Source organism: Suncus etruscus, chromosome 14, assembly GCF_024139225.1.
Source record: "Suncus etruscus isolate mSunEtr1 chromosome 14, mSunEtr1.pri.cur, whole genome shotgun sequence".
NCBI lineage: Eukaryota > Metazoa > Chordata > Mammalia > Eulipotyphla > Soricidae > Suncus > Suncus etruscus.
Window position 1 is genome coordinate 32790420 of NC_064861.1, and position 12881 is coordinate 32803300.

The 12881-nt window shown below is 36.2% G+C and overlaps 1 protein-coding gene across 1 annotated transcript in view; it reads left to right on the forward strand.

Annotated features, from left to right (window-relative positions):
* Positions 1 to 12881, forward strand: part of KIF3A (kinesin family member 3A) — a 66111-nt gene that overhangs the window by 39049 nt on the left and 14181 nt on the right. Inside the window, 4 exon segments of the mRNA XM_049787372.1 lie at positions 273 to 470; positions 1724 to 1898; positions 5128 to 5226; positions 7277 to 7348. Coding sequence (XP_049643329.1) covers positions 273 to 470; positions 1724 to 1898; positions 5128 to 5226; positions 7277 to 7348 — 544 coding nt within the window.

Below are 12881 nucleotides of genomic sequence, written 5' to 3' on the forward strand. Positions count from 1 at the left end.
ATTATTTTGATTTTTGTTGTTGTTGTTGTTGTTGTTTGGCCACACTGGTGATGCTCAGGGAATACTCCTGGCTATACACTCAGAAATTGCTCCTGGCTTGGGGGACCATCTGGGACACTGGGGATCAAACTCTCTGCCCCGGATCAGCTGCATGCAAGGCAAACTCCCTACTACTGTGCTATTGCTCTGACCCCTGAATTTTTTTTTTTAACTTTGAGAAGAGTATGCTATATGTATGTAAATTTAAATTTCATTTCTTTCTCTATTGCTAGGGTTCAGAAAGACAAGCAAAAACTGGAGCTACTGGACAGCGCCTAAAAGAAGCTACTAAAATCAATCTTTCACTTTCTACCCTTGGTAATGTAATCTCTGCCTTGGTTGACGGAAAAAGCACTCATGTGCCTTATCGTAACTCTAAATTGACACGTCTTCTTCAGGATTCCTTGGGAGGAAACTCAAAAACCATGATGGTAAGATTTAATTAGTATAGCTATCAGGGAAATAGAACATTAATCTGTATGCTGATAATTGATATGTCTTTTGGTTGGGGCACCTCGTAGGAGGTGTTAAGGAGGCCCAGGGATTCCCCTTTCTGATGCAAGGCTAGCTGGGTGGCAGATTAATGGAAGGCCAGAGAATTCTGTGCTTTTTAGGGACTGGGAATCATTTATTAGACCATCACCAGGTATACTGCTGTACACAAAGAATATGCCTTAACCTCTGATTCCCCAACCCGTTATTGTAGTACATTTTATTAAAAACAATTAAGATTTTTATTATAACACAGTTATTTACCAAATTATTCATAGTATAGTCATTTCAGGTATTAAATGTTCAAACATCAATCCCACCACCAGTGTGACTAGTGTCCCCAATTTCCTACTCACCACCTTAGCCCTTATAGGCACCAATCAGTTACAACACGGGCAACTGGAATTATCAAAATTTAGATCCACAAGGGTCGATTTGAAATGATGTTATATCTCTCATGATATTACTGAAGTCAGAGTCTAAGGATTTACTAGATTCTGGTTGGTGCTAGTTGATCCTTCTGTTACTGTTTGAGCTCACTGAGTTTGGTAGATTTCTGTGTAACTTTCCCATCAGATTTTCTGTGCTATTATGGGGCTGACGAAATTTTGAGGTGTTCAGGATCTCTAAGTGTGTAATACATTTGGTGGCTTGGCAATTTGATAAGGTTCAGTTGTGGAGCTGGGCTGTTTCTGTTGGAGGGATGTCAGATGTGGTATAGGTCGGCTGTGGCTTCAGGCCGAAAGGGGAACCTGCCCCTAGCCATTCTTGAATGCTCTAGAACTATCAGCTTGTAGTAGATAGCTTGCCTTGCACGCACAATCCAGGTTCAACCCCTGGCATTCTATATGGTCCCCTGCACCACCAGAAGTGATGTGTGAGTGCAGAGCCAGGAGTCTCTGAACATTGCTGAGAGTGCCCCAAACATAAACAATTTGTTTTATGGGTACTTGGAAGATAGATAAAAGGGCTGGCATGCATGCTATCCTAAGAACTCCCTGAGCATATCCAGGTGTGACCTTGGTGGCTATCAACACTGCTAGGCCCAGGTAGTACTGCGTCAGTGACTAGAATATTGAACTATTAGGCCTGCTCTTACAGGCCATGTATTGCTTGAGGAGGTCCTCCAGCAAAAAGATTCTTTTAGTTATTTTACTGGTGTCAAGCAATGCTTTGTTTTCTAATTTAACAGTGTGCAAATATTGGACCAGCGGACTATAATTATGATGAAACTATCAGTACATTACGATATGCCAACCGTGCTAAGAATATTAAAAATAAAGCTAGAATTAATGAAGATCCAAAGGATGCTTTGCTTCGTCAATTTCAGAAAGAAATAGAAGAACTGAAAAAAAAACTTGAAGAAGGTAATTTGTTCTAAAATTATTAATCTCTAAGTTGCTTAAACTAGTAAATGTTCTAATAAAAACCACCTATTGGGCCCTTGCTTTGCACACAACCAATCATTTGATTCCTCCTTTCCTTCATATGATTTCCTACTAGCTCCTAAACCAAAACAAACCTATGAAAAAAATAGGATTAAAAACTCTTTGAGAGGGGCTGGAGCGATAGCGCAGCAGTAGGGCATTTGCCTTTCATGCGGTTGATCCTGGATGGACCTGTTTGATCCCCAGTGTCCCATATGGTCCCCCAAGCCGGGAGTGATTTCTGAGCACATAGCCAGGAGTAACCTCTGAGCGTGACTGGGTGTGGCCCAAAACCAAATCCAAAAAACAAAAAAAACAAATCCAACCAAACAACAAAAACCTCTTTGAGAGGTTGGAGAAGATAGTCCAGCAGGTAATCTGCTTCTCTGCACATGGCTGACCTGGGTTTGAGCTCCAGCACCAGATTTGATTCCTGAACACCATTCTCAAGCATAGAGCTAGTGGTCAACCCTGATCATAGCCAGGTATGGCCTCAAACAAAACAAATTGATATTTCAAGAAATATTTCTGCAAGGAACAAAATTTATAATTTTTGTTTTAAGCTCAAGTAAAAGACTATAATATTTGCTATATGACTTAGAATGATTTAATTTAAGTATTCATATCAATCTCCATGATTTTTTACGGGGAGGAGCCCATCTTGTGGTGGTCTGGGTTTATTCCCAGTTAGTAATTGCTCCAGGTAGGCTCAGGGACCATATGGGATGCTGAGGATTAAACCCAGGTTGACTGCCTGCAGGTCAAGCATTCTATCCACTGTACTATTGCTCTAGCCCCAGTTTTTTATGATTTTTAGGACTATTAAATGATGATTATTTGTGTAAAAATAAGTTCTGATATTATGTATTTAGGTGAAAATGACCAGTTCTCTTTTGTACATAATAGATGAACAGAGACCTTAAAATGGCCTCTTTATTTGTCTAAGGGAAAACTGGTTAGATAATGTAAAATCCAAATATGACATTATTTCAGACATTAGGAGAAGTTGCTGGTTCAATAGACTTGAATAGATTATTGAAGAAAAGCATTGATTGAGCTACCTGATAGATAATGTCGTTTGATATTTTAAATGTGACCACTAGGTGGTACTTACTTAAAATTTCTTAGGTAAGTTCATGTTGAGTTTGTACTTTTATTTTGCTGACTTTATTTTAAAAAAAAATTGACAGCAATACATAAAACTACCACTGAGACCATTTTGAATCACAGTAATTAAATACATACCTATTTTCTGCAAGCATCATCACCAGCCATTTCTAGAACTTATTTGGCAGGGGAGAGTTGGGGCCACACTAGTACTTAGGAATTGTTCGTAGCAGTGTTCAGGATCAAACGCGCTGGATGCAATGTAATTTTCTTAGCCCTTGTATTAGCCAGCTCTCCTCTCCATAGAAAAAAATTAGAATGATGGTCATCAGGTGCTGAGGAAGAAAGCAGTTTCTTACCTCCTGGCAATCGTTATTCTACCTTTTATTGCTGTACATATAGAGATGTACACAGGTACTATGTACATGTGAATACATGTACACACACAAAATGAAATTGCTAAATGATCATGCTGATGCAGGCTAACACATTAATGCTCTTAGAACATTTGTTTAATTAGTTAACAAAAGCCTAGTTAATGGTGTTAATTGTGTAAACAATTTAGGATAATTTTAAATATCTTAATTTTGTTTATTTGTTTAATGGGACTTTCCAAGCGCTGCTGAAGGGATCTCTGGGTCACTCATAGTGTTTCTTGGTCTGGCTGTGCCAGTATGACAGTTCATGCTCACTGTGGAGAGGCAGTATTGGGATTGCACCTGGTAATGCTCATTTGGTTACAGCAGGTGCAGCAGGTACCAACTTAGGTTGGCTATTGTAAATAGTTCTGCAGTGAACATATATGAATACTGTTTATATTTTGAATTTGTTCCTTTCCTGTTTCTCTCTTTCTTTTTCTCTCTCACCCCTCTCCCTTTCCCACCCCTCCCTCTCCACACCTTATCCCTTTCCCTCCTCCTCCTCTCTCTCCCTCCTATTCTTTTTGGGCTACCTGAGTTAGATCTCCAGGTGTTGTCCCCTTGCTCCCGGAAGACCATAAAGATCCAGGGACTCAAACCTAGGGCTTCAGCATGCAGAGCATTTGCTATGGCCCTTTGTGTTACCTCCGATGCCCTTCAGCAACGGATATATACCTGTAGTGTAGCAAGCAGATGGCAGGGGTGTGTGAAGGGCAAGATACACATGCTGTGGATTGAATTTAAGGCCTTGTATGTGCTAGAGATGTGCTTTGCTACCCGAATTTTATTTCTGCCCCCCACCCTCGATTTTTCTTCTATTTATTAACCAGAAGTGAATTACTGGATCATAAGGTTAATCCTTACTTAATTTTTTGTGTGGTTCTGAGGATTAAATTCAGTGCCTCACATATGCAAAGCAACCTATAGCACTGAGCTACATCTCTGTCCCTTGATAATTCTGTTTTTAGTCAGTATTATTTTAAATTGCTCAAATTAAGATTCTTTAGAAAAAAGCAGCAAGGTAAAATATACATGTTAAATGAAAATATTTTTTGTTTTGTTTTTGGACCACATGTGGCAATACTCAGGGTTACTCCTGGCTCTATGCTCAGGGATCACTCCTGGCAGACCATGTGGGATGCTGGGGATTGAATTCGGGTCAACCACATGCAAGGCAAGCACCCTACCTGCTGTACTATCATTCCAACCCTTCATATGTTCTTAGAATTATACTTTTAACTTCTTAATGGATCAGAATTTGACTTTTGATTAAAAACTAGAGATAAAGTTTCTGGAGCATGGGGGATGTGATGCAAAGTGGTAGAGCATATTTCTTGCCTACGAGACCCTGGGATGCTGCCCTCCCTCCACAGGACTACCTGAAACAACCATCTTGTAGTTCCCTGAGCATCGCTTGGTATGACTTGGCCCCTAAGCACAACCAAATATGGTGCCGGAAGCAACTTACAAAAAATGGTTTCTGTGTACATCATTTCTCTTCTGAATTTGGCATACCTAATGTACTATATAGGAATATCAAAGTTTATTTCCTGCAACAGCAACTTAAAATATGGAGACTAATATAGGCATTTCCTAAATACCAATGATTTGGTTCAGAATATTGTATCAAATTTCTATTCAAGGGGAAGAAATATCAGGCTCTGATATCAGTGGTTCAGAAGAAGATGATGAAGAAGAAGGTGAGATTGGAGAAGATGGAGAGAAAAGGAAAAAAAGACGGGGTAAGTTTTTACTCTAGAAATTAATGGGCATTTCTACCTAGTAATGTTTAAAACATTCTTTAGGCAGTTTAATGCATATTTTTTATTTTTTAGTTGTGAAAACAATTTGAATAGAAATAAAAGCTATATATAATTAACTTTGCACTATATTTTTCTCCTTTACTGATCTCCTACTTATTTGTAATTGAATAGAATGCCATGTTTTTCAAATTTTAGAATTATAAAAAGCTATGTTAGTTAACACACTATTTAAAAAATGTCAAGTAATGATTTTATTTTCTATAAAAATTTTATCTGTGGTTTAAACCAAAATATTTTTAGGAAATTGGTAATGCAAGTTTCCCTAAGTATACTTAGGCTTTAAAAGTCATTGATTTGGAACCAGAGAGCTGGCCCTCAGGATCCCCCCATACCCCAAGCAAAACCATGAATAATCCCTTAGCATTGCTGCTGGGTATGACCTAAAAATCAAACAAGTCAATGGCTTTTTAATAGGTTGTGTGAGTTTTTCTTTAACTTTTCCTTGTTCTCAGTATTTGGGGGCAGTTGTTGCCAAATATGAATTATAACTGTATTTATCATTATAAATATACAGATCACATGCAAAAGAGAAACCTAATGGCTTATATTTCAGACCTCTTTTATTGATATCAGAACTCTCTTCCATTAACTTAGATCATTCTTTCAAATTCATAGTTTGTGTAACCTGTTAAAATGATCTTGCAGAAAATAAGTTTATCACTGATCAGATGTCCCAAATATAAAAACTATAAATTATAGGTTCTGTAACATCAGGAAAATCAAGATTGAATCAAGATTAGACAAATGCAGTATGCTGATCAAATTCAGTCCATCACCTGGTTTTGTAAATCCCATTTTCTTTAGTAACCATGCCTGCTTCTTCACAAAGTCTATGGCTTTCACATGATTCTGCATAACTAAAGCACTGATTTTCTAATTTCTTACAGAAAATGTTTGCTGATCCTATACTGGTTTTATGTCCATATCTTTTTATATACTATTTTTATGCTGAACTAAAAAAAATAACATTTAGGAGACTGAAAGAATTGTGTGTATACTGCATGGGGCACTTGCTCTGCGTATAGCCAACTGTCTTCATTCTCTGTCCCCAGAGCCCCAACAGAAGTGGTTCATGAGCCCAGAGCCAGGAATAAGCACTGAGCACTTCAGGGTGTGGCCCCAAACGAAACAAGTTTAAATTAAAAAATGCCTTGGTATTTGAAATATTAAATACCAAAATACTTCCAGACTTAGAACTTAAAATAATTTTCATTGAGTCTTTCAAAGTTTTGCCATGAAACTTTACCTGTTGAATTATGTTTGATTGATGTTTTGGAGGAAAAAGAATGGAATTGGAAACAAGCCAATCTGTTTAATGAAGGACAATTATTCATTCCTATAGTTTTAATTGTGCATGATTTAAATTTTAAAATTCAGTTCCTTTAACCTGTCAACTTACATAGTTTAAATATATCAGGGCCAGAGTGATAGCACTGCGGTAGAGCATTTGCCTTGCAAACGGCTGACCTGGGTTCGATTCCAGGTGTCTCATATGGTCCTCCAAGCCAGGAGTGATTTTGGAGTGCAGAGCCAGGAGTAACCCCTGAGCGTCATCGGGTGTGGCCCAAAAACCAAACATATATATTTATATATCACATCCCGGAGTTCAGGGGCCACTCCTGGTTTTGCACTCAGAAGTCGCTCCTGGCAGGCTCAGGGGACCATATGGGATGCCGGATTCGAACCATTGTCAGTCCTGGATTGGCTGCATGCAAGGCAAATGCCTTGCAAATGCTGTGCTGTCTCTCTGGCCCTAAAGAAATAATTTCTAATTCCTCTCTATGGCTTTATAAAGTTGAATGTTGTATAGATTACCAAGGCTGGCTTTTAGGGAAAGCAAGCTTTTGGTTTTTAATACAAAATTTATCCTTTAAAATTTCTCTGGAATTGAATTTTTCTCTGTGTATGTGTTCATTTTCTTGTCTCCTCTTTCTTTGGTTCCTGTTGGGCTCATTTCTTTGTCTTCCAGGCAGTAGCAGCAGCAGTAGTTCAGAATCTACATGTTCTGTCATAGAGAAACCTCTGGATAAGTTCTTGCCTAGTGAGTGGTAGCTCTTAAATTCTCTAACAGAGCTTTGGCTTTTCCATAATCCATGAGCTTCATTTAAGAATTGCTGCACCACTCCCTGTCATTATTTAAAGAATACATGTTGAACTTTTAAGTAGAATGCAGCATGTGATAATTTCTTCTACCTCCTTCATTGCTTTCAGTTAACCATAATTATTAAAACATGTGCTAGGCTTTTGTTTGAGACAATGGAAGAGAGATTCATGCTTTTGCAATAGAGGTAACAAAGAGAGCAAATATAAACAAACGAATATTATTTTTTTTATTTCCTGATAAATTTCTAATCATTGTGAGCATTAGGAACATGTAATAATCCTGAATTTATAAAAAAAAATATATTATAATTTTTAAGTACACCACTGCCCATTATAACATGTCTTTAAATGTAAAAATTTAAATTTGGTGGCTGGCCCATGGCAGTGGTTTATCAGAACTTATTAACGTTAGTTAGTATCACAAAAGTTAGTATATAACCCCCCACTGCTCAATTTGACTGACTTTAGGAAAAAAAAAATTTACATTTGGTTTCTTATTCTTTTTGTTTTTTTTTTTGGTTTCTTATTTGTAAGGGTAATTTAGAATTAAAGGCTCCCAAATAAAAACAGGAGAAAAATTTGAAGCCAGTAAAGATAAGTTATTTAATAATCAAGTTGTTCTTTATCACTAGCTTTAAACTACCTAATTGATTTTAGCAAAGTTGTACGGTTATATTAAAGAATTCAGATTTATAAGAAGTTTATATGCGAATTGATCTAATAATTACATTGTAAGTATTAGTAATTTTTGTTTTGAAGCCAACTTGGTGGTGTGAAGGACTACTTGTGGCTTGGTACTCAGGGCTCACTCTTGGCAGTGCTGGGGGGGCGACCACTGTGGGTGCTGGGATTGAACCCAGGGCTCCACATACAAAGCATGAGCTCCAGACCTTTGATTTCTTTTCCTACCACAAAGTATTGTATTTTAAGAAGAAAGAAATTGAAATTCTCTTGTATTAACTTGCATCTTACTAATTGTTAAACATTGTCTATAGACATAACTTTTTTTTTTTTGTTTTTTTTGTTTTGTTTTTTTTTTGTTTGTTTGTTTTTGGGTCACACCTGGCAGTGCTCAGGGGTTACTCCTGGCTGTCTGCTCAGAAATAGCTCCTGGCAGGCACAGGGGACCATATAGGACACCGGGATTTGAACCAACCACCTTTGGTCCTGGATCGGCTGCTTGCAAGGCAAACGCCGCTGTGCTATCTCTCCGGGACATAACTTTTTTTAAAACTAATGACAAACATAAACTGCTGGAGAAGAGAACTCAGTGGACTGAGTATGCATTTCATGCAGATGGCGCCTTACACTTTCATGATCTCCTCAACACCAAACCAAGAATAACCTGTTCCAAGTACAACAGGATATAGGCCCCAAACAAAACCAAACCCCAAAGCTCCTAAAGCTGTTGGCTATTATTTTTAAGCTTTTAGCTTTTTCAAGGAAGAATTCAAAGAAATTATTTTCTCTATTACCATTTATTAACTGTTGTCAAAACATTGATTTCAGAGAATAACTTAAAACTTGTGAAATGATTTTAGAAGCCATATAGAGGTATTATTTTGTATTACAAACTGAATATGAAGAAATATTTATATGCAGGGAGCAATAAAATTTAGTTTTCTGTCTTAAAACTTTTTTTAAATCTTAGAATAATTATATGGAAGTATATTGTGGAATTACTTATAATTTGTTCAAGTCAAGCAGTTTTAGTTATTATTTCCCTATCTGACAGAGATATTAAGTTCTTTTGTTGTGATGAGTGTGTTAGTGAAGTGGAGAGATGTCCCTCAGCACGTGGTTGTTATGTGTAACATATATCTTTTCTATTAAAATATGAACTGTATTTTTACTAAAACATTTTTTGCTTATATCAGCAATTGATCATTTACTTCAATAAAATCATAAATATTCTTAATAGTCTACCAATAGATTGAATGCAATGCTTTCTTATACAGGTGTACTTCACTTTATGCAACACATATCTTTTCCTGAAAAATTGCTTAAATAAATCTTTCAATGTAAAATATAATGGGAGAGATTTATACTTAAAATTATTGATTAAGGGATGGAGCAGTAGCACAGCCAATTTGAGACAGACCCGGGTTCGATTCCCTACATCCCATATGGTCTCCCAAGCCTGCCAGAAGCAATTTTTGAGCACAGAGCCAGGCGTAAACCCTGATCTGCCTGCTGTGGTCCCAAAACAAAAACAAAACAAAAATTATTAACTATTTTGTTACTCAAATAATGATTGCAAATTACTATAATTTGGTGACTGAGGATTTTGTTGGATTTTCTTAAAGAGGAGCACAACTGTAATGGATCCTTAGAGCATTAAATTGGGAAATTTTGAAAATGGGACTGTTTAAATGTTGCTATTTTTAACATATTAAGATTTAAAAATTGTATTAATTTAGTTTTGTTTTACTTTTTAGATTCTTTATTTCTTAGCAGGTTCCCAATTCTATATCGCTTGATATGATAAACATGTGCTATTGAACTGTTGTTAATAATTGTAGTGGTTTGGAAATTAGAGATTATTTTGAATTATAATCTTAGACTAAATTAACCTTATTTTTCTTGCTTAACTTATATTTCTGATTGTGTTAAATGTTTTATAAATATAAAATTGCTCTATTTTAATTTTGATGATTCCTTACTTGAAATAAATGCTTTTATACATTTTTCTTCGTTTTACAAAGGAAATAATGGTTTTTTTTCTCCTCCTCATCTCTGTGCATATGCTTCCTGTCTGCGATTTGCTTACTACTTCTTATTGAAAGATCAAGCAGGTTGGTGTGATTGATTTGCACTCCACGTGGTTCAGTTACTTAAGCTATTAACAACTTTGTTATTGAACTACATTACATTTTTCATTTTAAACATAGTTTTATAAGGTAAGTATCTGTCTTTTTTATTAAGCAGATATTTCAGCTTTCACTAAAATAACAACAACAAAAACATTCTCCCATTTTTCCTCTTAAAGTTCCATTAGACCAAATAATGGAAATACTATTCTGGTTTAACATTTAAACATTTTTCTCCCTTTAAAAATTCTTACTTAGGCTTTTGAGTGATTATTTAATAAAAATAAAATTTATTCAGCTAGCACTTCCCAGAGATTCTTTGTTTCCCTGGCCAAAATTAATCTTCACAGTTTTGGTTAGAACACATGGCAAAAGGCAGTTTAAAATATTTCTCTTATGTATCCTAATTAAATACTTATGCCATTCACATTTTTAGATTTATTAACTTTAAATTTTTTACTGAGTTCTTTTGTGCATATTAGAATTGTTGTTTATTTGATTTAATTAAGATTTAAATAATATAAAAATTCATGTAAAAGCGACTTAGTTCTGTCACATTTTTAAATGCCTCATTAAAAAGAGTTTGTACATTTTGATTAAAAATTTTAAAATAATACAATTTATCAGAATAATTCTGGCTGTAATAATGTGACTAAAATATTAGACTTTTAAACTCACCTTGGCTGTATTATGTGGTCATCTTTATGCTATAGAGCTCAGGATTTAAAAAAAATACTTTTTTAAGAATTAAAGAATAAGGGCCAGGAAAGTGGTGCTAATGGTAAGGTGTCTGCCTTGCAAGCGCTGGCGTATGACGGACCATGGTTTGATCCCCCGGCATCCCATATGGTCCCCACAAGCCAGGAACGATTTCTGAGTGCATAGCCATGAGTAACCCCTGAGCATCATGGGGTGTGGCCCAAAAACCAAAAAAAAAAAAAAAAAAAGATAAATTCTTTTATACTATTCATGTCTTAGTACACTTAATAATTTTTGGTTTTGTTTTATGTGCCATTTTTTCCCCTAAATATTTCTACTTCTAAGATGGAAAGGAATTACATATATTTTTTGCAATGCCAGGAATTGAACCCAGGACCTCACATATATGATACATTTTACTACTGAGTCATATCACTGCCTGAATAAAATAAAAATATTTTTATTTCATTAGCCTAAATTTAAAGCTGAACTTACATCCTCCTCTTCAGATTTCTACAAAAACTACCAATAGCAAATTTACTGGAATTAGACTTAATATCAAATACAGATGATTATTATGCCAGAGAAGCTGATAGAATCAGTTCAAAATTCTTAACTTTTGGAATGCAATGAATCACACCACACCAAAGCATGTATTTGGATCAGTGCTTTAATTTACTCTTTTATTTAGCTTTTTTGTTTTATGGCTTCAGTTTGCTTTGGACTTTTATTTCTTTTTTTTTTTTTAATTAGACTTTTATTTCTATAGAAATCAAGGGTAATACATTTTAAACCCTAAGTTTTTGATGTAATTTTATAATAAGAAAATAAAAGGTTATGAATGATTCTTTTGACACATAGACCTGAAAGAATATGTTTTGGTATGTCTCTCATAATTTTTCAGTTTTCTTTTCTTATTATCAGGAGAAATTAACTTTTGGGTGGAATAATTAGTAGTTTATGGTTTATATACTTCTGTATTCTTTAGGAAGGAAGTTAATTTTTTATTAAGTATTTTTTTAAATTAAGGGCCAGAACAATAGCACAGCGGATAGAGCATTTGCCTTGCACACAGCCGACCTAGGTTCAATCTGACCCAGGTTCAGTCTGACCCATGTTCAATCCCCGGCATACCATATGGTTCCCCAAGCCTGGCAGAAATAAGCCCTGAGTGCTGCTGGCTGTGTCCCAGCCCTTCCCCCAATTATTTTTTTAATTAAAGAAGGGAAGGAAGTTAAATATGACAGAAAAGAGACCAGAGAGATGGTATAGCAGGTAGAGCCCTTGTCTTGCATGTGGTTGACGTGGGTTTAGATCCTGCCATTCCATATAGTTCCCAGAGGACTCCCAGAAGTAATTCCTGTACGAGAGCCAGGCATATAACCCCTGCGCATTTTGGGGCGTAGCCCTAGAACAAAACAAAAAGAATGATAGAAGAAATTCAAGAGAGTATTGGAACAATTCTACCAAGAATTTGATTATTTTTCTGAAGAAAAGTATATTTCATGGGGCACAGTGGTAGGTAGGACATTTGCCTTGCATGTGCCCAACCCAGGTTCGATCTTCAGCGTCCCATATGGGTCCCCTAGCCTGCCAAAGTGATTTCTGAGTGCAGAGTCACACACTAGAGCCACCGGATGTGGCCCTAAAACACACACACACATATGCACATGTATTTCAAAGAAGTTGCATTACCAAAAATGAAATTATATTTTTTTTGGGGGGGGGTCACACCTGGCAGCGCTCAGGTGTTACTCCTGGCTCTATGCTCAGAAATCAGTCCTGGCAGGCTCAGGAGACCACATGGGATGCTGGGATTCGAACCACCATCCTTCTGCATGCAAGGCAAATACCCTACCTCCATGCCATCTCTCCGGACCCAAAAATGAAATTATCTCTGACTCCATTTTTTAATAAGCTATTTTAAAAATTTTAGTGGGCTTACACCTAGCTGTGCTAAGG